At 41.4% G+C, this 22,305-nt stretch overlaps 1 protein-coding gene across 3 annotated transcripts in view; it reads left to right on the forward strand.

Moving 5' to 3' along the window:
• RARB (retinoic acid receptor beta) overlaps positions 1-22,305 on the forward strand; it is a 323,548-nt gene that overhangs the window by 218,926 nt on the left and 82,317 nt on the right. Inside the window, exon 1 of one of the 3 annotated variants that reach the window (XM_086742687.1) lies at positions 11,315-11,965. The exons of 1 other annotated variant lie outside the window; for it this stretch is intronic. In XM_086742687.1, coding sequence (XP_086598813.1) covers positions 11,809-11,965 — 157 coding nt within the window. In that variant the 5' untranslated portion in view covers positions 11,315-11,808. Of the gene's footprint in view, positions 1-11,314; positions 11,966-22,305 lie in introns of those variants that run through there. One more of the 3 variants, XM_010121458.2, reaches the window with a different exon arrangement.

A 22,305-nucleotide genomic window follows, 5' to 3' on the forward strand; every position in this document is an offset into this window, starting at 1 on the left:
CACTGGAATCTTGTTGTAGAAGGCCACCAAATTGGTCAGGCAGAATTTGCTGTTAGTGAAGCCATGTTGGCTGTCACCACTCACCTCCTTATTTTCCATGTAAAAGTTCTAGATGAATAATGATAGCAAAATATGAACTTAAAAAAATCCACAATAAGATATGAAATTGATTCTTACTAATTAATTTTCAGGCCACAAAATATTTTTGAAGTACTTATTTTTGGACTAATCTCTCATCCATTGTATTGATACTCTTAGTTTTATGAACTCAGCAGCTGAGTTATTCAAGAAGAGCTTTCAAGATATGCACAAAACCAAATTAAAAAAAAATAAATATAATTTAAAATGATATATTTCTATTCCATCTGGATTTACAAATGATCTATGAGAACCATACAAAGAAACGACAAATGAACTTCTAGAGTGTGAAATATTTAGAAAAGGGAGGCATGTCTTAAACACATAGGTAGTCCTTTTACAAACATACAAAGGTTACCTTTTTTTTTTTTTTTTAAAGCAATTAAGAAAAAAAAAAACTTTAACAACATCCTCTGTGTTGTTAGAGCAAATTAATTTCTGGCTTCTTCTGACTGCTCCTAGCCTAGGAAGTTAGGAGCTGCTGCTGAGCAGTCAATATCCTCCATCAGGAGATGTTGGTGCGAGGTATGCTTTAAAGAACTTGCTGCGTCCATGTGTGAGGATTGTGCGTGAGGGAAGAGGAGCAGAAGAAGACTTGATTCAAGGCTTTTCTCCTCTGAACCTTCAGCTGAGAGCATCTCTGGGTCTTCCAGAGAAAAGAAAAGGTTAGCCTGCTTGTTTGAACTGGGGCAGTGTCAGTGGTGCCTGCCCTTCTTAGCCTCGATTAGTGCCTGTAGTACCGTGAGTCTCGTTTTGGGGTGTAAAAATAAAGAAAAGAAGAAATGAAATAGTTCTCACTTAATGTGACCGGAAGATGGTCAGAAATAAGTGTGTATCACATCAGTCTGATCTCTTATTTTCTCCTAATAGTTCCTTTTTCCCAAATGTACGCAGCTGTGGCTCACATAGTGAAGTGTGACCACACAAACACACACCTTGAGCGAGGATGTGTGCCTTTCCTGGTCCCCAGGGTCCGTCTCACTCTTTCACGAGTAGGGAAACAAACAAGGCTGAATTATAACATTTTAAAAATAGAGAGGTTTTGGAGTCTTTTTTGTCCTGGATGTTGATGTTTTAGATTCAAACTTTTTTATTCCTGATAACCAGGAGAGTAGGAATATTATGCTAATTGTATATACATATTTGTGCTTAGAACGTATATACACATACATGTAATTCAGTTCTAAAAACAAAATGAGGAAATTGCTGTAATGAAATAATTTGAGATTTTCATGTAATTACTTTATGCCAGTAATTAGAAAGGTCTATTAGGAAAAAAAAAAACTAGTATTGTAAGATTTGCAGGAGTTTTTTAAGAGTTTACAGTAGCCAGCCTGTACAGTTTTGGATGAAAGCAACACATTCTCTGAAGGTGAAACATTCTCTTTAGATTAACTAAGTACTATCTCTACCAGCTGAGGACTTGTTAGTGCTTTAGTAATTATCTAGACAGAAGTCAATGGGTGGAGAGAATTTGGATGGATGAAACCATTGGTACTTGATAAATAGAGTCCAGGTAGGATCCCCACAGACTAAGCATGAACCATTTTAGGAAAAATACATTGCATGTTTTGCGTATGTCACAACACCTGATGATATAAAAGAGAATTTAGAGTGACCTGAACTCCCTTCATTCTCTGTTCATTGTGCCATCAGCATCCCATGGTGAGTCAGATAGCTTTGTTTTTACCCTAGTAGCACTCGACTCATTTTTCCAAACATTTTTTTCAAACCTACAAAATTATTCTGAAGCAGGAGGAGGAAAAGGTGTCTTAAATCACGCCAGATGTGTTGACTGGGAAAGGGTTAATCTGCCCTCAGGAGTTGCTATGTAACTGAGTCCTGCTGGGAGGGCCAGGGTTTCCAGCCAATGAGGCTCAGTCCGACAATATAATGCATCTATCTTCTGTTTCTTAGGTGTTGTCAGTTATTGGAGATTTTTGAACGGGAATTACACTCCTGCTCCTTTCACACTCTCCTGCTGAGTCTTAAATAATTGTATTCCACACCAAAGTCAGAAAATAACAGTACAATGGTGTGCATTTATCCCTGGAAATGTTACTTTTGACAACTTTGAAAGATCTTTCTTGCACCAAAACTAGAAAACTTTTAAAAGATGAGATTTGCCAAAGAACTTCAGAGTAGCACATGCCTTGGTTCTCTTTTGGTCCTCCAGAAAGCCTTCTCCTGCCTTTCTGTTCTCAGCTGTGCTTGCAGCCTTCAGCCTATTTGCTTGTGCACAAAGATTGGCTGAACATCTCACCCAAAAGCTGTTCCTTCCTGCCTAAGATATTTCAAGAAGCCGATATTGATTTTCCCTGCATCCTGATTAGACACTCTCTTTAGCTATTCCTCCTCTTAAGGCCACTCAAGGCTTGAGGGCTGAGGCGTGAATTCTTTAATTTCTCCTTTAGAAGAGCCAGGTGTGTTTTCTCAAAGTCTTGCAGCTCAAGCAAAGCCTCTGTGATTGCGCCAATATATTTGTATGGAAGAGGTGGCACTTCTGCGGGGTTTTTGTTGTTTTTTTTCTTTTTTCCTGGAGGAGATCCACCCACAGTCCCTTTGAAGGCTACTGATAAGATGGGAGAGAGCCTAAGCTTGGCCTGTAAAAACACTACTTAGGAATCTCTGCTTTTGCTGTTGGGTTTTGATAGGAAGCAAGAGAGTGGAGTGGTATTTGTCAACATGTTCAATTCTCAGTAAGTTTTACACTTCACTTAGATCTTTGTGCCTCATTTTTTCCAGTGAGGTTCTGCCTGATAATTTTTGTTGGCAAAGCTCTTAGCCTTTCTTACGTGCTTGTGCAGTCCTGCCTCTGAGTGACATAATGTTCCTGCATTGTTCAGCTAGCAGAATAGGCTTGAGTATTGGCAGCTTGCGTGCTTATACTCTTAGCAAGTGTGTTTTTGAAAAAATAAAATAAATTGACAAGTTTCAGACAAATTTAGGAATCCAGCAGGTGGAACTTTATCTTTTTAAAGGTTTAAAATAACATACATTCACTAACTTGTCATTAAGTTTAGTCATTTAGGATCTGTTTGAAGATAATGTGCTGCTGTACTTTTTAAGGAGGATTCCAACACGCTTCTCAGAATTGAGAGTGTGTACCTACCGTTCTTGTTACTAAATCTCCTTTGGGTTGAGGCTTACTTGCCTCATCCATCAATCTCAGTAATTCCTTGAAGAACTTGGGCTACAACCCTCTCTTCTGGCATATCCTTTGGGATACTTCATGCCAAAGTAAGAATGTATGGATGCAGCAAAGGTGAAATCTAGGAGCCATTTTTGCAAAGGAAAGAGATTCCTTCCACACGTTCTTCTTCGCATGTCTCCGTATAAAGACGGGTGAAGTCTGTTCTTCTGACAGGCTAGAGAGAATACGTGGAAGATTAGTGTCCCATGAATGAGAATCCTGTTCTTGAAGACATTTGCCCAAAACTGTGGATGGATCAAAAGAAATTGGTTTTTTTTTCAGTGTGATGGCAAGGTCTATGAAGAATTGTTCAGTCAGAAGAAGGTTCAAGATATCAAAATGGAGAGTTTTGGTCTGATTTGTGCAGAACAAATTTGATAGTTTTATAGACCTGTCAAGCCTGGTATGCTGCATTACATGCTTAGAGACCACCTTGCATGTCATATGGCACAAAAGGTCCCAGAAGGGCAAAAAATTCATGATGCTGCACAATGCCAGGGGCAATATACTGTTGACTACAACAATCTTCAGCTGCACCCCAACTCGCTGAGTCCTCGTCAGTTAAAGCATGTCAGTCATGGTTCCCTGAGCACGGCCATAATACGACTGGACATTCATTCTCTTCCGTGGCCTGATATGGGAGTCTTGCAGACCAGGGGTATGGGAACTTGCAGATCTATTTAATAATATGGGACTAGCTTAATCAAGCAAGGGGAGACCATGCAGATTTTTCTTTGTAGACTTAAATTGCAGAAGTCAAGTAGAATTTGAGGAATGCACCAAAGAACAATTTGATAGATGTATTCTAGTAGAGTTTGGAAACCAGAAAACATCTTGCAAATGTTCTAGACTGGACATCATTCATGCTGACATGGCTTGTTCTGAATGCAAGTAGAGTCCAGCCCAGCCTGATTTTTGCCGAGATCTTGTCTATGTTTGAATGTTATGTTGGTATAACAACGTAGGGTGAAAAAGTCATCTTTCCTTTTTGAAAGTGTTGTACCTGCAACAGCCCAATCGTAGACAATTATTGTAGCCTAACAGGCTGCTCAGCAATAGTTACACTATGATAACCTGTCTGCTTGTAAAACTGACCCCGTTAGCAAAGTTTACTCTTCCGGCTACATCAATAAAGTTACAGCGATAACAATGTTCCTCAGAGGACATATGCTGCCCTCAGTTAATTCACACAGTATCAATGGCACGTATTCTACAAAAGAAAAGAGATGCCAGCTTGCCAAATACATACCTCAATTTCTGGGTAATTCTACCACATATACAGCAAGAAATCGGGCAGGCTGCTCCCCAAACTAAGGCCAAACAGAAAGTACATCTGCACAATAAAACAAAGGTGTGATTGTACAGTGCATTAGGGCAGCAGGCGGAGTAGAGGTGTTGGCATGATGACCACCATTACCAGTGGATTTCAAGGGGTGTCACCACATTGTCATTGCTGTCATTACCTCTGCTGGCCAGGTAGCTACGCCAGCACATTTTTCAGTCACTCCTTCATTTTGCTTTTTAAGATGCCTACAGATACGATACCGTTAGTTCAGCATTTGATGTAGGTTTGGGAACTGGGTAAGTGGGAATTGGATTATCATGAATACATGTGTCAAGCTGCCAAGCTGCAGATCTATTGCAGTTTACACTAATGGCATAATCCAATTCAATCTGCATCGGGCTTTGTGTGACCTGCGCAAGCGTCTTTCAGCTATCGCTGGCCTCTGGGATCCCTCTGGATGGGTTGTCCCTGCAGCAGTGCAGGAGCACAAGCCATAAATGCTGCTTAAGTCTGTCTTAAGTTAAATAGGGCTTAAGTAAGGTTTAGTCTTTGTTAGGATATATGTCTACATGGAGCTGTAGTTCTGGTTATTGCTTGGTAAGTTTGGTCTTTTGTTGGAAGAAAGCCAGCAGGGCTAACTTATCACTAAGAATTTAAGCTGCTGTTAGCAAACCGCTAGAAGTACTGTTGACCAATTTCTGTGATGATTCTGGTTACACTAGGGTTGTAAGTTGTCCATGTTTGGAACTCCATTATTCTGCATTTTCTAAAGTTATTTATTTACACATTGTAAGATACCTGTCAGGACATCAGAACATCAGGAAATATTATCCTTTTATTAGGTAACTTTCATTTTTTCTTCCTTCCCTAAAAAAAGGCAAAACCAAAACAGTTACTTGAATAGTCTTTTGGAATCTCTGTGCTCTTTCACCTTCAGCCAACCATGAGCATATTCAGCATATCGGAAACTTTATTGTTAGAAGAAGTATTCTCTGCAGTTTAATATTCAATATTTCTACTTGCTCTTCTGCTCTTTCCTACATCTCGCTTCTACTTAGGTTTTATAGATCTCCCAGCCCTCATTCTCCCTGGGTTATATAATGCAATGTGTCAGTGCCATGCATGGCGCTCCAGTTACCTCAGCATTTCCATTATAACTCCATGTTTTGAGGAATTTATAGGCTAGCAGTAAAAATCTTTCTTGGCTAAACCTTGAAACAGCAGTTTCTGGTCATTAAAAAAAAAAAAAAAAAGAAAAAGAAAAAAAAGAAAGAAAAGAAACAAACTTTTTTTCCCCCCTCACTTCTATTTTTTTTTCAGCAGCCATTTAGCAGTGGTGTTTGCAGTGCAGGATCCTCCTGAACAGCAAGGGTAGATTCAGTATGTAGCCAGTTTTTAATGTAATAATGCTTTTTCTTTTTATACCCTTCAAAAATGCATGTCATCCCCTCTTTAGGCACATGATGTCATTGCCTCTTTGCCAATGTTTCTGGAGCCTACAGCAGTCAGCCCTTGGGGCCTCTGAGAGGTGCAGTTTGGTCTGGTCTATTGCTTTATTTGCGACGTGGATAAGTTATACAGTGTTTTAAAAAATATTTATCCTTCTTTGTCTCAAAGCCCAATAACTTACTCTCTCCTTGTGTGTCACGGAACTACGAATTTATCACAATCCGAAAAGACATTGGCTATATATGAATATCTAGAATATTAGAGCTATTACCAAAACAAATTTGGAAAGGATATTGAATCTCATGCTTTAATGCTTAAGTGATTTGCTGTTAGAGAACAGGCTATTAGAGGACCTATGGGTGAGTTATACTTTGACAGTCACTAGGGATTCCTGTATTTTCCTTAGAAAGATCTAGTAGCAGTCACTCTTAGAAATGGGTTGCTGAACCAGATACGCTTCCAGTTTTATCCTATAGGGCAGTTCTTTTCCCCTGGCTCCAGGCCAAAGGAGCATAAAACTCAGTATGGATTCTAAGAAACATGGTCGTGTGCTCAAGTCTGTGGAGATGAATTATTTTTATAGCCTTTAAGTTAAGCAATCGGCTTTAAAGGCATCTTTACAAATACATATCCACTGATTAAAACAGACAAGAAGCCTTTGTTGGTGAGTGACTCGCAGACTAGTTGCATGCCCGAGTTCTGGGTCTGAGGCTGACTAACTCTGCTTTTCCCATCTAAAATAAAATACTGCTCTGCACTGAATAGTCTTTTGCCAGTTGCTGTTATATTTCAGGCCTGAAGTAATTCTTCCTGTTACATGCAAATTCCTCTTTCAGTCATTGAGAGCTGTGCATAGTAGCATATAGCAGTCAGAAGAAACCCCTTTTTGACTTAACTGTACCTCGTTTTTTTCTGTGCCATTTGTGCTATTTTGTGCCAGTAATTTTACTGTTTTATTTTCTTCAGGGCCATTCTTCCTTTATCATTCTTCCATTGATACCCATTTCCTCAGGACTACCTTAGGAGTTTTAAATATTCAGCCATTCTCTTGTGACCCACTGATTTTTCTTCCCTATAATCTTTTGACATCATTCTCGTGCTTGAGACATGAGGAAAACATCGTACAACACTAAAAAAATACATGTAGTGAAGGGGGATTCAGGCTTTCAGATTTGAAACCCTGTATCACCAGTGGGGGGGGGGGGGGGGGCGGGGGAGAGTGAGAAGAAAAAGCACCAAGGCAGACAAGTACTGTTTCATATTAACATCTACTCTCAATGAAGAGGTAAAAAATCAAAGCCCCTGTGTGTGAGGCAGGGTTAGTGAACTGCCAGTGATTCTCCCAGCAACTGACACAAAGGAATCTGTGAGTATCAAAGCTGAGGCAGCAAGCTTAGTGTCAGCTCTTGCCTAGGGAGTAGAAGAAAACATCACTTTGTCTCTGCTTTCACTGCTTAAACACACACATCATTCACTAGTAACCATTTACTCTGCTGTCAAAACTGTTTCAAGAGAGTGCTACATTTGATTAATAGTAAAATACATGCATGCAAAAAAAAAAAAAAAAATAGTCCACTTCCCCTGAGGTGCGTTTCGGAGAATTCTTGCATGTACTTCTTAATTTTTCCATCCTATAAATATGCCTATAATATTCCAGGAGTACTCTGTTGCTTCTAGTAAAGTCATTTTTATTAGAGCACCCAGTGCACTCATCCTAATTCTAGTTAATGCTCTCTCTCTCTCGGTGAAGCATATTATGGCATCCTCAGCCTCTTGTACTAACGAAAAAGTGACCAGCACAAACATGTGTGCAGTACATGATTCATAGGGCTGCTTTCTGAATTGTCCAGTGGGTAATTGCAGTACAAAAACCAGAGAAACAGATGTAGACCCTAAACCTTGGCTGTAAATTTTTGGTTTATGATTATGGGTTTCAAATGTGCTATGTCACACTGACAAATATACAGTAACACCAAAGGAAATAGAATTCTGACTTGAACTTTTGCTTTTTATTTCACTTGTGGCTAAGAATATGTTTATTGTAAAGTTTCTGCCATCACAGTCTGAGAGAAAACAGATCAAAGTGGTGATGTGAAATCACAAATTTTTTGCATGGATAAAGTGGAAGATATTAGAGAGTTGTTGCCTACTTGCACCTCTATGGCAGCTGGATAGGCATTTAAAATATGTGGCAGTACTTAAAAGTTTCATTACATTTGAATTAGAGGGCTATTAGTTATCACAATAATTATGGTTAGTCTTGATCGAAATGAGAAAATACCCTCCATTTTACAAGTGTAGCTTTTCCTGGTACTCTGTTTAAGAAAAACAAGTATCATACTATTTCAGAGTGAAATATGAGATACATAAATTACTGTATTGTAGAAATAGTATGCGAGCAAGCCATTAGGCTATTTGAAGAATTTGTTCATTACATGTGATTTTAGTAATAAGTATAAGCATTATCACAACTATTATTCGTAATAAAACATGCTGAGCTACCTGACTCATTTAGATACATCGAGAAAAAGCAATGATGTTCTTCAATTCATACGCAGTTAAGCGTGACTTCCTGACATCTATTTTCAGAAGTTGCCAGTCTACATTTTGAGGTACAACGGGCAGGTTTTATTTTTAAATACGGTATTATAAGATTGCTAAGGGAATAAACATAACTGTATTTCTGTTTGTCTGGTTTTGTTTACTTTAACTCACATGGGCAAGATGTTTATCTTGGCAGAAATTTAAACTTGTTCTTAGAGCCTTGGTCCACACAAAATGCCGTTTTCTCCCTAATTCGGAGACTAACAAAACATACTGTGTTTTGCATCATCCTTTCCAGTTATTTTTGTGGTGACGTGTTACATATTCCAAACTTCTTGTGCGTTCTGTGTCATCTGGTCAGAAAATACTGAGTTTTAATTTAGCTTTGCTAAAGTTGTAGCAACGTAGCCAGCTAAGGTTTTAACAAAAAATAGCCACTCTTCCACTTGCCCTTTTTCATACAGTGAATGCTGCTTTCTGTGCTGACATGGTTTAAACAAGACTTCCCTGAAGGACGACTTTATCGATAAACCTGCGCTGTGCATAATTTTTGTATTACAGAGTGTCAGGGGCTTCTTCAGCTGGGGGAGGACACTCCAACAGACAGAGAAAGTCCTTAAAAAGTCGTTTAAAAGATGCTGTTAAACTCCAGCGTTTCTAACTCTTCTGCCTGGAGGAAAGAAAGGCTGTATGCTGCAGGGACAGGCAGAGCTCTCTCATCGAAGGGGAAGGAGACTAAGAAAAGCTTTTGTTTTTACCTCTTCAAATGGATTTGCTTCCAGATTGCAGCAGGTCTTTTTGCTGGCAGCTGGTTTTCAATGTGGATGTAGCAGTTTCAGGGGACAAGTGCATGAGCTGTGTGGAGGGTTTTGTTTTGGTTTGTTTTTTTAAATTCTTGAACCTGTGTGAAAAGTATTGTTCATACAATCTGCAGGCATTGTCAGAGAACTTTCGGTTCATCAAAGGACTTTTTGTGGAGAGGGGACACCGCATCCATTAAAGTGGCTGTGCAGGTCCCAGAGCGAGTCTCTCCTCACAGTTTCTTTACAGTAGCCAGTTGTGTGCCATGTCTGTCCACAGCATCCTCTGCTTCGCTCTATTCCCATCTTGGGCTTTTCAAGAAACGGGCAGTAATCAAGGGTTTAATTTCCCAGCTTCTGAAACTGAGCTAGCTTTGGGGAGGGAAGTGGGGCTCCTCTTTGTTTTGGGAAACCTTGCTCCAGGCCAGTGCTCAGTCCGCTCAGGGCTGAGGCAACTTGGCTCACTCACATAAAATGAAGGTGTGCATGTGGTCGTTGAGCTCGTGTCCTTTCCAATGGGGCACAGGGAGTGTTTCCAGTGTGTTGTTTTTCATTTTTGAAGTGTCTGTAGGAATAAGGACTGGCAGAGGCCTCAACAGAGTCTCCCTCTGTGAGCCAAACTTTGCGGAAGGTGGTTATTTACCTAAAAAGAACATAGCTCCGTGCTGGCTTGATGCAAATGGTGGCCACAGACCAAGGAAGGCTTTGATATCTGCTCCTGCCATGAGGGAGGGCTGCCGGGTGTGCGGTTTCGCCAAGACCTCTGTGGGTGTTTGGGCTGGAGGAGCCCCATGCCTTCAAAATGGCTGTGAGGGGGCGGCTGGGGCTGACTGCCCTGAGGAGGGGGTGGCCGTGGTGTCCCCTCCTGACACCCCAGGGTGTGGGTCCTGTTCCTCACAGGCCTGCTCGTGGCCTTTCTCCCCACCAAGGAGCTGGGGCTCATTAGCTTTCTGAAAGCTGATACAGCCCCTCTGGGCCCACGCCAGCAGCCCTGGCCCCTCTCTGCTAATCAGAGACAGGCAGGACCCTGTGGCCCCCGGGGCCGGGGAGAACAGGGGTCGTGTGGCTGCCTCCAGCCCCAGGCTGGGTGGTGGGGATGGGCCCTCCTGGGTGATGGTGCCTGCCAAGTCCGGCTTAGCCAGGGGGCTTGGATGGCGTGGCCGGGCCCTGCTGCAGCCATAACACACCTCTATGTGATTTAGGAGCGAGGGTCAGAGGTGGTGGGGAGAAACGGGACGCCAGCAGGGTCAGGGCGGTGGGGTCCATCCTCTCTGCTGGTGCCATCAAACCAGGGGTCCCCGGTGGCGTCCCGGGGGCTGGCTTAGGGTGAGGCTTGCTCCGTGCCCGGGCCTGCTGCCCCAGAAGTTGGGGCGAAGCCCCTGTGTCCCGGGCTCTGGTGCCGGCGGCTGACGCCCGCGCCTCGCTCCTGGCCTCTCCAGAGAGGAAGGGAACGGGGCGGGGGAGCACAGGAGTTTTCGCAAATTGAGCTGGAATTTAAAAATCCTCCGCTCTCCGCAACCGCCAAAAACATCCCTGTCTCAATTCCCAGCCCCCTTCCCCTCCTTCTCGTTTTTGTGGGATTTTTATTTATTTATTTTTTTTTTACTTTATAATTTCGAGTCTTTTTGCAAGTTGGCCTCCCCGTCCGCACCCGCCCGTTGCCTCCCGCTCCTCAGCGGCAGCGGGGCGACTCCGGCGGGGCCGGGGCTCGCCTCTGCCTGCCCTGCCCGCCTCGCCTGCTTTCTTTTTTTTTTTTTTTTTTCCTTTTTTTTTTTTTTTTTTTTTTTTTCCAGGGCTGCTGGGAGTTGTGAAGGCGTGTGAGAATCCTGGGAGCTGGTGATGTCAGACCGCTTGGGTCATTTGAAGGTTAGCAGCCTGGGAAGGGTTCACGGAAAGTTCACTCGCATATATTAGGCAATTCAATCTTTCATTCCCTGTGACACAAGTAGTAGGAAGTGAGCTGTTCGGAGGCAGAAGGATCTATTCACGGCCGAGGGGGATCCCGAGTCCCAACCGGAGCCGTTTTATCCCGGGGAGGCGGGAGACCGGCGCGGCGTGGGACGAGACACGCAGCCGGCCAGCGCCCCGAGAGCGGGACGGACTCTAAAGAGATTTTGGGGGGAAATTGATGGGAGCTAAAACTTGGAATGCGGCTGGCTTCCCCCCATCTTGCTGGATTGGCTGGGCAGCCTGGAAAATGGTAAATGATCATTTGGATCAATTACAGGCTTTTAGCTGTGTTGTCTGTCATAATTCATGATTCTGGTCTGGGAAAAAGACCAACAGCCTACGTGCCAAAAAAGGGGCAGAGTTTGATGGAGTTGGGTGTACTTTTATGTGCCATTTTCCTCCACACCTAGAGGAAAGCACTTTTGCAGGCATTCTGTGCAGGGGGAATCATGTTTGACTGTATGGATGTCCTAGCAGTGAGCCCTGCTCAGATGCTGGATTTCTACACTGCGAGTCCGTCTTCCTGCATGCTCCAGGAGAAGGCTCTCAAAGCATGCTTCAGTGGATTGGCACAAACAGAGTGGCAACACCGGCACAGTGCTCAATGTAGGTCCCAACTATTATTTTTCCACTTTAAAGCTGTTATTATTATTATTATTATCATTATCATTATTATTATTATCATGTATTTTAAAAAAGAAATACTTGTAATTAAGTGCAGGGATAATGAGGGGCGGGGGGAGTTTTTGTGCAAAATGTGGTTTGCAAGTTTTTTTTTCTCCTTTTGGCAAGAAAAGAAAAAGAAGAAGCACCAGGCTGCTTTCTGTTTATCCCTTCTCATGTAGTGTATTGATCCTAACAACAGTTGTGGAGCCAAGCAGGAACACGTAAAATGATAATATAATACAGCAAATACTTGCGAAAGTCCAACCAGTGAAGGATGGATTTACATAACATCTCTGTAATAGTTTTTTTTTTTTTCTTTGCCTCCTTAATCTAATTTTGTAGCACGTTTGATAATCTGGATGTGTGTTGTGTCGAAGTGTGTTTTAGCAGAGCAGGCAAGCAATTAAAATCCTACTCTGCACAGTTCGTGCAAAGATGTGGAATTGCAGTCAGTAGGTGCCATTCCAAAAATCAGACAGTAGTTTTAAGTTTCCTAAGAAAAGGCAATATTTCTTTGTACTGACCTTGCTGCCACCTTTCTTCTTCACTCTGTTGCTCTAAGAAGTTGCTGTTTTGCTAGAAAACTACTTACTGTGAACACCCTTTGAGTTTAACCATCAATTATTTCTATACCTTGAGATTCAGACAGCATTGCACTGGTAACCGAGGAGGGAGAGTTAGTGCTCGGACACTTCTGAAAATGTGTTATTGTGTTACAGGGTGTTGATTTCTTGCTGAAATACATAGATGGTAAACAGTGGCAGTATTTTAATGCCACCGTTTTAAGTTTGAGAAATGACAAAAAGTGCCAGAAAGCATCACCTTATACTCTGCGTAAAAGCTTGCAGGATGCTTCACTGCTCTGACGGTGATTTAGATAAATGACTTGGCTATCTATCAAAATGTTTTTAGCATGCTCTCGGGCACTTCAGTGCACCATTAACCGTATAATTCTGTTTGAAATTTTTGTTTTGCAGTATGTTAAAAAGTTACCCAGGAATTAGAATAGTTCTCTCTTCAATACAGTTTATCTCAAAAGGGTGGAAGGGGGAATTGAAAAATAATTAAAAAAAAAAGTTTGGTGAAATAGTGTGTTTTTCACTCTGCTCAGAAGTTTTCAGTCACCCTATGACATCTGTGTGGGCTGAATAATGAAAACAGAATTGTAAAAATCAGTGACTATCAGCCTACAACACTGCAAATGTTTTGATGGCTTTACAACTAAAATTAGACTGAAGTTCGGCATGGGATGTTTATTTTCTCCGCGCTGTTTTTAAAATGCTTCAAACAAGATATGAAACAAAGCTTTTACTTCAAAATAATGCTACTAGCTATGGGAGAGCTTCAGTTAGGCTAAGAGGGAAACCCAAAACAGATGTTTTACTAAAAATGTGCTTTCCTCCTTCCATGGTTTAAACTTTAGTATCACTTCAGCAGTGATATTGCGGAAACCTGGAATTAAATAAACTTTCCTGGAGCAGGAGGCATACGCTCTCGTTAAAAGCTTACATTCGCGAAATATTCTTTAAATAACTTCTGGTTTAAAAATATCCTGCTCATTCTCTTGTATGTTGTTAATACCTAGAAGCAAGTTTCTTAAAAACAAAATATATGGTGTTTGTTCTTGGGCAAGTCAAACACGGGATTACCCTTATCAGAATGGAATGAGTGGTAAATATGTCATTTGCCTAGAGCCTGTGATAAGAGACAAGTGTTGATACCAGTAAAGTTTAGCTAATCAAAGAAACTCATATTAGCAAGTGTAAATAAAAAAAATACAGGAAAATGCATTCAGGAATCCAGTCTCATAACTTTTTAAGCAGTGGGATTAATCTTCACTACATGGGAATTTAAAATCAGGCTGAAACCTGAATCATAATACGGTGGCTGTAATGTGAACTGTGAAAGTTAATGGTATAGAAATGTGGAAAAGCAATTTAGTTAGGGTCCAACTGAAGAATTCTGTTTGTTTTCTAGAGCAAGTTTTGTTTTTAATTTTGAAGAAAGTGTAAGCACTTTATGTGTGGGGGTAAATATGTGTAAATAGATTATAAAATACAAAAATTCTCTCAACATGTAAGAATTTATCTTGCATCTTATGAAATGAATGACAAAACTAGAATTTTTTGTGCTCCAGAAAGCTTTTAATGGTTTAAATGTTGCTCCAATGCTTATAAATACAAAGATAGCAATGTTTAATTCTAAATCAAGTGTTTCCTGATTCTCGATTTTTATGAAGACCCCTGTGATTTAATGGAAAGTAATCATCGCCAAATTTTGAAATTATTAGATGTGTAATGGGTAGGTTTTGTGGTCTAGTTTGTTGTTTTATTTTTGGCTCTGCCATAAAAACAGTACACCTGCAGCCATTGCTTTAGGCCTTAGAAATATTGCTTTGATAGAGACGTGATTGTAGAGTAAAAGGTAAATGGTTGTTGAGGGACTAATACATGGATAGTGCAGACTCTGAACAGGCCAGTTACAATCCCAGACAGCATCAGGGTTTTGACTGAAATGCTGGCAAAATTGGCCATTGTAGGGGTTAGGGGCAGAATGCCGTAGGTCTCCCAACTTCAGCACATCTTCAGAACGTTAATCCCGTTACGATTCACTAAGCAAGCACGCTTCTGCAGCATCACAAATTTTCTAGTCCATGAGGGTCTGCAAAGTAAAAATAGAGGGTAAGGCGTAACCCAAACATGACCTTAACTTGTGTTGTATTTTTTTCCTCCCTTCTGTGGGAGGAAAAACCTGCTATGGGTTTGCAACGCAAACGTTAGACACTACGTATTGCAAGATGTGTTATGAGGCACACACAAAAAAAGACCTAATTTTGCGCTCATGTGTGTTTATGTTTTATGTGATATTAGTTATATTGTTATAGGTTTAAAAATAAATTATTTATTTGCAAAGAAAATTACGGACTTGGAAATGAAAGTAGAACTGACTGCACTTTTAATCATAAGTCATTCTCACTCCTTTTCTCATAAGATAAATATCGAGTCAGTATAATCAAATTAGATGAGAATAGTTCTTAAGAGGACAAAAGAGTTAAGATGGCAAGAATGAGTAATTTGTATTTTTTTAAGTAAGGTAGAATTTTCTACTCCCTCATAGTGCAGTGAAAACAAATACTGAGAGAAAACGAGTTACTTTTGGTGAAATGTGAGCTAACTAAATACTGCGGAAGTGGGAACGGGACAGGCCCTGAGAGAAACTGCTGCATGGAATGGCGATTTTCCTTTGGACTTGGAAAAGCGTATTAAAAAAAAGTCTTCATTAGTCTTCATTAATTAAACAGGCAAAAAACCCAAATGAGCAGGCCCAAAACAAGAGTAAGTTTGTTTGGCAGTATGTAGTGTTTCAGCTAAGTATATCAAGTAGAAGACTTCTGCTTACCACATTTTATTAGGTTTAGAAGCTTAAGAAATTTGATGAAGGTAAAAGTTACGGATATGGCAGCAGAACGGAATAGGATGTCGAGGCTCTTGCAGTATACAGTTCTTATTTTGGTTTGGTGGGAAGTGTTTGCCTGGAGAGGATCTAGCAGATATTAACTTTCAGAAAGTTTGTGAAGATTGGGCTCCAGAAGGCACGCGTTTTCCTTCTGAATTCCGGATTATTGCGATGTTTGGGTCAGGTTCTCGTTCCCTGTAAGCACTAGAAATAGTGGAAACATCTGTGCTCAACAGAAAAAAAGCTCAGTACTCTATTTTCTTTCATCTTTCTGAATTTAAAAACAAACATTTTAAAGTGAAGGACTTGTAATCTGCATTCCCAAGTATCAAATTGCTGCAGGTGTGTTTGCTAGTGCCCAGAAGGCAAGATCTGTTTGAACCAGGTTATTTTCTTTAAAGTTCGTCTATAAACTTTACAACTAAATCACTGAGAGTGATTTGCTTAGGGACACACTCCGTGTTTAAAGTTTTATACTTGTAGCTTAGTGCTCTGAAATATGTGATGAAAAGTGTTTGTTTCTGATGCCCTTCATTCCAAAAAAAAAAAAAGCACGGGCATATTTTTTTTTTCTGAATTAATTGAAATGAGAACAACAGTTCTCTACGTGGGCTCTGCTATGCTTAGCCTGATTCAGCTGCTGGCACAGGAAAACTCTAATGGACACGCACCACTGTCAGAAACTCCTGCAGACGAAAATGATGAGAGGTGCTCGCTGGTGAAGTCAGGGTGGGATAAGCTTGGAGGAAAAGCAATGTATCTTTGGGTGACTCCCTGCTCGCCTAATAAGTCTGTGCAGCAAGGGTGCAACTTGTCAGAACAAAGCCAGGCAGGCGCGGCGCACTGCCTTGAAGAGGGTTACGGCGAAGTTAAGGAGTTGAAAGAGAGAGATAATGTTTCAGACGGTGAAGTTAGTCATCCTCACGTCCAGTTAAATCCTCGCTCGCTGCTGAGCCGTCTTCGTGAGCCATGTGTGCGTCACGCCTGCACCGCAGCCCGGCCCAGCTAAGGGGCTTTGCTCAGGGGAGTGTGGGGAGCGAGGCACCCGGATTATGCTTCCACCTCCCTTAAACACCCCAAGGGACTGGTTTTGCTCAGGTCTAATTCATACACCGCTCTTTTACGCAGCTGATGAAGTGCGGCTGTGTTACACAGCCAGCGCGTAGATTTGGGAGCGGGGTTGTGAAAGGGACATTGTGCTCAGAAGGGAGTGCTGTCTGCCGCGGTCGGCTGCACCGTGCCCCGTCCTATTGAGACCTCAAAAGCAGAGCACAGCTGCCTTGAGTTTCCAGATCTGTTTGGCCGTGGTACCAGCACTGGTATGCGTGCGAGTGGAGGGGGAACATCCCTCTCCCCCTCGCAGTTTCTGCCTGGGGGGCTGGCAGCAGCCTCCCAGCAGAAAATTTACAGGGGTGAGCGGCTGGGGCCAAATTAATTGTGGTTTCGTAGGATTTTCCAGAGCGAGGCTGTAGCACACAGCCCCACGAGGAAGGATATCAGTTGATGTATAAAATGGCCAAGGAGCTTCGGTAAATAGACTTTACCCTGCAAATCCAGAGGTCCTGGCAGCGGCTGTGCGGGAGGGTGGGGTTGTACTTTTCCCCTTCCTGTGCTTGGACACTTTTGATTATCCAGACTTTCTGGGACTGAGCAGGGCTGCCTAATAACAAAGCCTGCATAATATAATTGCCTAAATAGGCCTATTGTACTTTTCAAGTCACTGTGCTGTGAAATCTTTCAACTTTTTGCTGAAAACGTTGCAGCTAACGTTTAGACAGATAGTGGCTACGGCGAGGAGGAGATCCTTTCCCCTCATTTCTCATTGCTGCGTGGTTGAGAAGCTGATTATATTCCTGCCCCCTATTGATGTTTACTCCTTTTGGGAAGCAAATATTTTAGCCCCTTCTGGCAGGGTAAACTGCCAAAAGTAATAGGCCTGGAAATACAAAGCTATGATTGATTTTGACCTTTGCTCACGTGCATGAAGTCTGTCCCCATGCAGTGTGACCCATGCCACTTCTTGCTGAAATCCAAGCCCTTTCAAAGCAAATGGAACCATGAAAATACAAGCCACAAAATGCTCAAAACTATTCTAAAGTAACAGAATAATCACTTTCTCTGTACTGCAAGGAAAAGTATAGGCAGGAGGATAGCAAAGCTGGATTTTTTCTTCTAGCAGGCAAACCAAGAGTAATGTCTTTCGTCTGCTGCTGCCTTTTTATGAGAACCATATTCTAGGTACAAAATAAACAAACTGGTATCATGTGGGAATGATTCTGCTGTGCAGTTTTTCGGTCACAGTAATCTTAGCTGTTCCTCCTAATTATAATCAGTAAACAACTTTCATCCAAAAAAACGTGGATTTTAAACTGTCTTTTAAAAAATAATCTAAGGTCTGGAATTTTATTAAGCTGTTGTTGCATGAGCAAGCGTGTTTCAAAAGTGAAGAATGTCAGAAACAGTAGCCTAAAGTTAGCATCCTAAATCCACATTTCATGGCTTCATTTCCAAATATGCTGAGCATCTAGGAGCTCCCTCAGCACTTTTAAAAACAGATCACATATTTAAATGACCAAATACTATTTAGAACCTTCATTTCGTACTAAAAATTTTTAAAGGACTTTCCCACTTCCCCCAAATTATATGAAAAAGTAATTCAATGAGAGTTCACAACATGAACAGTGGAAATAGAGACTCTTAGAAGACACAGTAGGACTTGTTTATAAAAATGTATTACTCTTTTTCTGTAAATTTACAAGTCAGACGAGGCTTTTTCCCTGTATTTTGTTTGACTCATGGATTTCTCTGATTCTGTTTGCTTCCTTGCATTGAAGTCCACTCATCAGATATTAATCTCGGACAGTTTCAAGCTTGTGGTATAGATTCTAATAGCTCGATTATCTTCTTCATATACTCGCTCATCATTAGCAGCTGCTCAGGATTGTTTTCCCAGTGGCAGCAAATTAATATGACTGCGGTCACTGTGCATTTTGCTTATTTTGGAGGGAGAGGGAGGAGGAGAAAAATCTAGCTTCCTTCAGCTCATTTTAGTAATCTGAATAGAAGCGAAGAACTTGCATCATGTGACGGGGCAGCTCGCGGCAGCTCACCAGCATGGGGTCCCTGTGTGAGAACCTCCCTTGTACATGACAATCTGATAAGGATATCATGTGGTTTAGAAACACATTCCCACAATGTTCACTTCTTTGTCCCTTTATTTGGGAGTGGGTAGGGAAAAAAAATTTTAACAAACTAATGCCAGCCTTTATATAACTGACCCCACTTTCTTTTAGTGTTCTGCTTGAGCCTTACAGCTTCTTCAAATACTTTTGCTAAGAGAGATGGAAATATAATCCAGCAAGCCTGTGTAAAGAATACTAGACGCAGAGTATATAATATACCTTCTGTTCCTCTTGGACAAGGTGATTTTTCTTTCCCTTGCTTATACCATATATAAACTGAATATTATAAAACTATGTAAGTTAAATATACACATGCAAGTGACACTTGTATAGGTTTAATAGGTTAAAGCTTGAATGAGTATTTATAAATTCTCAGAGTGCTCTGGATCTTCACCGCTAAGGACATGATGTTAAAGTCCATCCATAGTTTGGAGGGATTTCCGTTTCATGCACTTTCAGTGACTTACATTTTACCCTCTAAGTGCATCCCCTAAGAAAAAGAGCAGAGAAATGTCTCACAACAAAGAGGGTTTTTAGCACCGCTTAGTTTCTTTTAATGGTTTGGAGGATCTCTTTCCATTGAACCATAATATTTTTCTCTAGGCTCACATTGTATTTTTAGCAGGGATCTTTGGACAATAAAATAACAAATTAAGTATATTTTTGTCTTTTAGAGCCTTATCTAGTGAAGCACTTACATGCACTCAACCCTCCACCTTTGATTTTAGTTGGAGTTTCAGGCACTGAGTGGTTGTATGAGTGAGCCTTTAGTGTATTTATGTACCAGTGCTTTTACGAAATGCCAATAAAAACTCGTGCCATTGCGGTGGGTGTTCAGCACAATGAACATCAATATTTCTTTTCTTCTTAGAAAGAAAGAAGGAAGGATCATTCTCCTTTTAAAGATATATAGCAGAGATGTGGAGCAATGAAACAAGTTGCCCGGTGTTGCACCAGCCAGAGACAACTGCCGCAGTTTGATTTAACTCAAATTTCCTTCAGTTGGTGCTTCAGTCCTAGAAAGCCATTTGCGCCTGTAACATACAAACAGTAGAAGGAATGGTTCAATTGAAAAAAAAAAAAAAAAAAACCAACAACAATAAAACCCAAAACAAAATACTATAAAAAACAGTTGACAAAAAATTTCTTGAATCCTATGATCTTTTTATCTGAATGCAGCTTGTGATGAGTTCCTGAAATGGCCATTACACCACTCCAGTGGTCTTCTCTGCCAAGCTGGCTAGTGACACAGCAGCACATCATGTTAGAGGTGTGTATCTCTTTTCCTATGAAACTTCCTTGTCATCTTCCGGTCTTTTAGCAGAACCACTCCTCTGGCAGCTAGTGACTGATACCAAGAGGATTCCCAGCTTGCTGCGTGACAAGTGGATGTAACAGCATCTGAGCTGATTTAAATCATTTCACTTGTTCACAAACATGGAGCTAGGCTAGAGATGTTCAGGCATGGTGCAGCTGTATCCTGGCTTTCGGGGGTCTCGGAGCCTCCTGCCCCTGGCACCGATGCTCAGGGACTGGCCGTGGGCAGAGACCAGGGCAGGGAGCAGGCTCCTCTGCTGCTCACCTCTCTCCCCCTCCCACATGCCTCTTGTTGTTCCTCATCTTGTACCCAAAAACCCACAATAAAGACCAGCGTTGCCTGTCTTTCCGAGACTGAACATTCACTCGCACACGAAGAAAGCTGTGTCACAGTGCCATCTGGTGATACCTGCCCAAACCTTCCCCTGGGCAAGGCCTCTGGTCGCCCAGGCGCCGGATCCCCAGGCGGATGCTTTCCCCAGGACCCTGCTTCAGGGGCAGAGAAATGCCTGTGCCCCTCCACAAGCTCGTATCTGAATTTTTTTTTGCGCAACCCTCTGAGTTGCTCTGATCAAAGATCTTCTTTTACAGACCTTCCCTTCCTACCAGAATGGGCTAATCCACCAATCTGCATTTTTGGCTTGAGGCACAAGTCAAAGAACTGGCTAAAAAAGTCACGCGTGTGCAAGCTTTTTTTGTTGTTTAGATCAGATCCTGGGGTGGGGGGTTGGTTGTTTGTTTTTAAGCAGTTTTCTGCCTCTCAACTTTTCCTCTGAGGAGGTTTTTCCTTTTCCCCTCGATCTTTCAGACTATTCCTTTGCATTGCTTTGTTGTTTGGATTTGCTTTTTTTCGTTCGTTTGAGGAAGAAATTTTATTAGTTACTGGATTAGGGTATATGTCAGATCCTCCTTAGTGGCTGGCTGGAAAGTGTCAGAGACCTGTGTTTCTTAAAGGTCCTGCTGTTTTCACCCCAGACTTTGAACACCAAGATGTAAAATGCAGAACAAATGGCAAATCATCCGTGTTTTTCAGATATTTGTGCACAGCGTCTTCTTAACAGAAGAATATACTTTCCTCAAGTCCTCATCCCTCAGTGAACCTCAGCCTTCCCCGCTCCGTTTGGAGAGCACATTCCGGCTGTGTTTTTCTAGTTGTGCGTATCGTCACATGCTATGCAGGTTAGGTATGTGAACCACTCGTCTTTCTGCGCTTTGCGTGTATTGCCACATTCACTTCTCTGAGAGCGTGCCAAGAAGGATCCATTATCTTTCCAAAGTTTTGAAACGAAGCCTTCGGCTGCCTGCAAGAAGTCAGAGCTGACTCACATCCTTCTGTGGTGTGGTTGTTTTTTGTTTTTTTTTTTCCTTATCCAAATCCTTTCCTTTCTCTGTGTTTTGGAGAGGTCCTGCGAGCCTTCATGGTTGAAGCACGAGCTCTGTGTTAGGAAGCACTGCATGTCTGGAGGCGGTTTGGGAAAATAGCTGTTCCCTTCTCCCTGAAATGGAGTCCAGTCTGAACACTGCCATTGTTCACAGGGGCTGTTTTCACCTTTACCAAAATGTGAAAGCAGAGCTTAGTTACAGCACGATACACTGACGCTGCCCAGTAATACCGTGTTTGTTATACTTTCGCTAACCTTAATTTCTGTGCAGAGCAAGAAAATACTCTGACAAAAAAAGGTGAGGAAGGAATGACGCAATTAAACGAGATTAAATCAGAGTATCGGTTTCCCTGGAACACGTACTTGGCTCCTTACCAACAATCTTTTCCTCGTTTTTCAAATAAACACACATTTTCACATGATAACTCTATTTGAAATATTAATGCTTCCAGGGCTGCATTACCTTTGTTTCTTCATCAAAGTCCATTACTATGAAAAGGCTGCTATTCCTTAGGCTGTTTCAGCTTCAAAAGAATTTTAGGGCCTGGTCTATTGGAAAGCTTGGGGGTATAATTAGTGAAAATGGAAATAGATGCAAGAGAAATTTAGTTCCTGATGTTTTAATTTGGTGTAGTACTGCCATGTGTTGTTGAAGAGGATTCTTAAAGGCAAACATAATTATTTCATTATGGTCTTCAGAATGCTTTCATTGGTCTTAATGACAAGAAGCTGCATAAGGAGTCATACATTTTAATTAGACCTTCTTATATTTACATCAGATAAATAACAAATAATTGATGAAAACCAAGTCTTCTGAATGGATGGTTTCACACAGAGCTCTGGTTACAGTTTAATGATAAAACATTTCTCTTATTGCTTTGCATTTTAATTATCTAGAATTATTACTCTAGCAGAGATCTCAAAGTACTGTTCTTTCCTTGCA

Source organism: Chlamydotis macqueenii, chromosome 2, assembly GCF_036417535.1.
Source record: "Chlamydotis macqueenii isolate bChlMac1 chromosome 2, bChlMac1.mat, whole genome shotgun sequence".
Lineage (NCBI taxonomy): Eukaryota > Metazoa > Chordata > Aves > Otidiformes > Otididae > Chlamydotis > Chlamydotis macqueenii.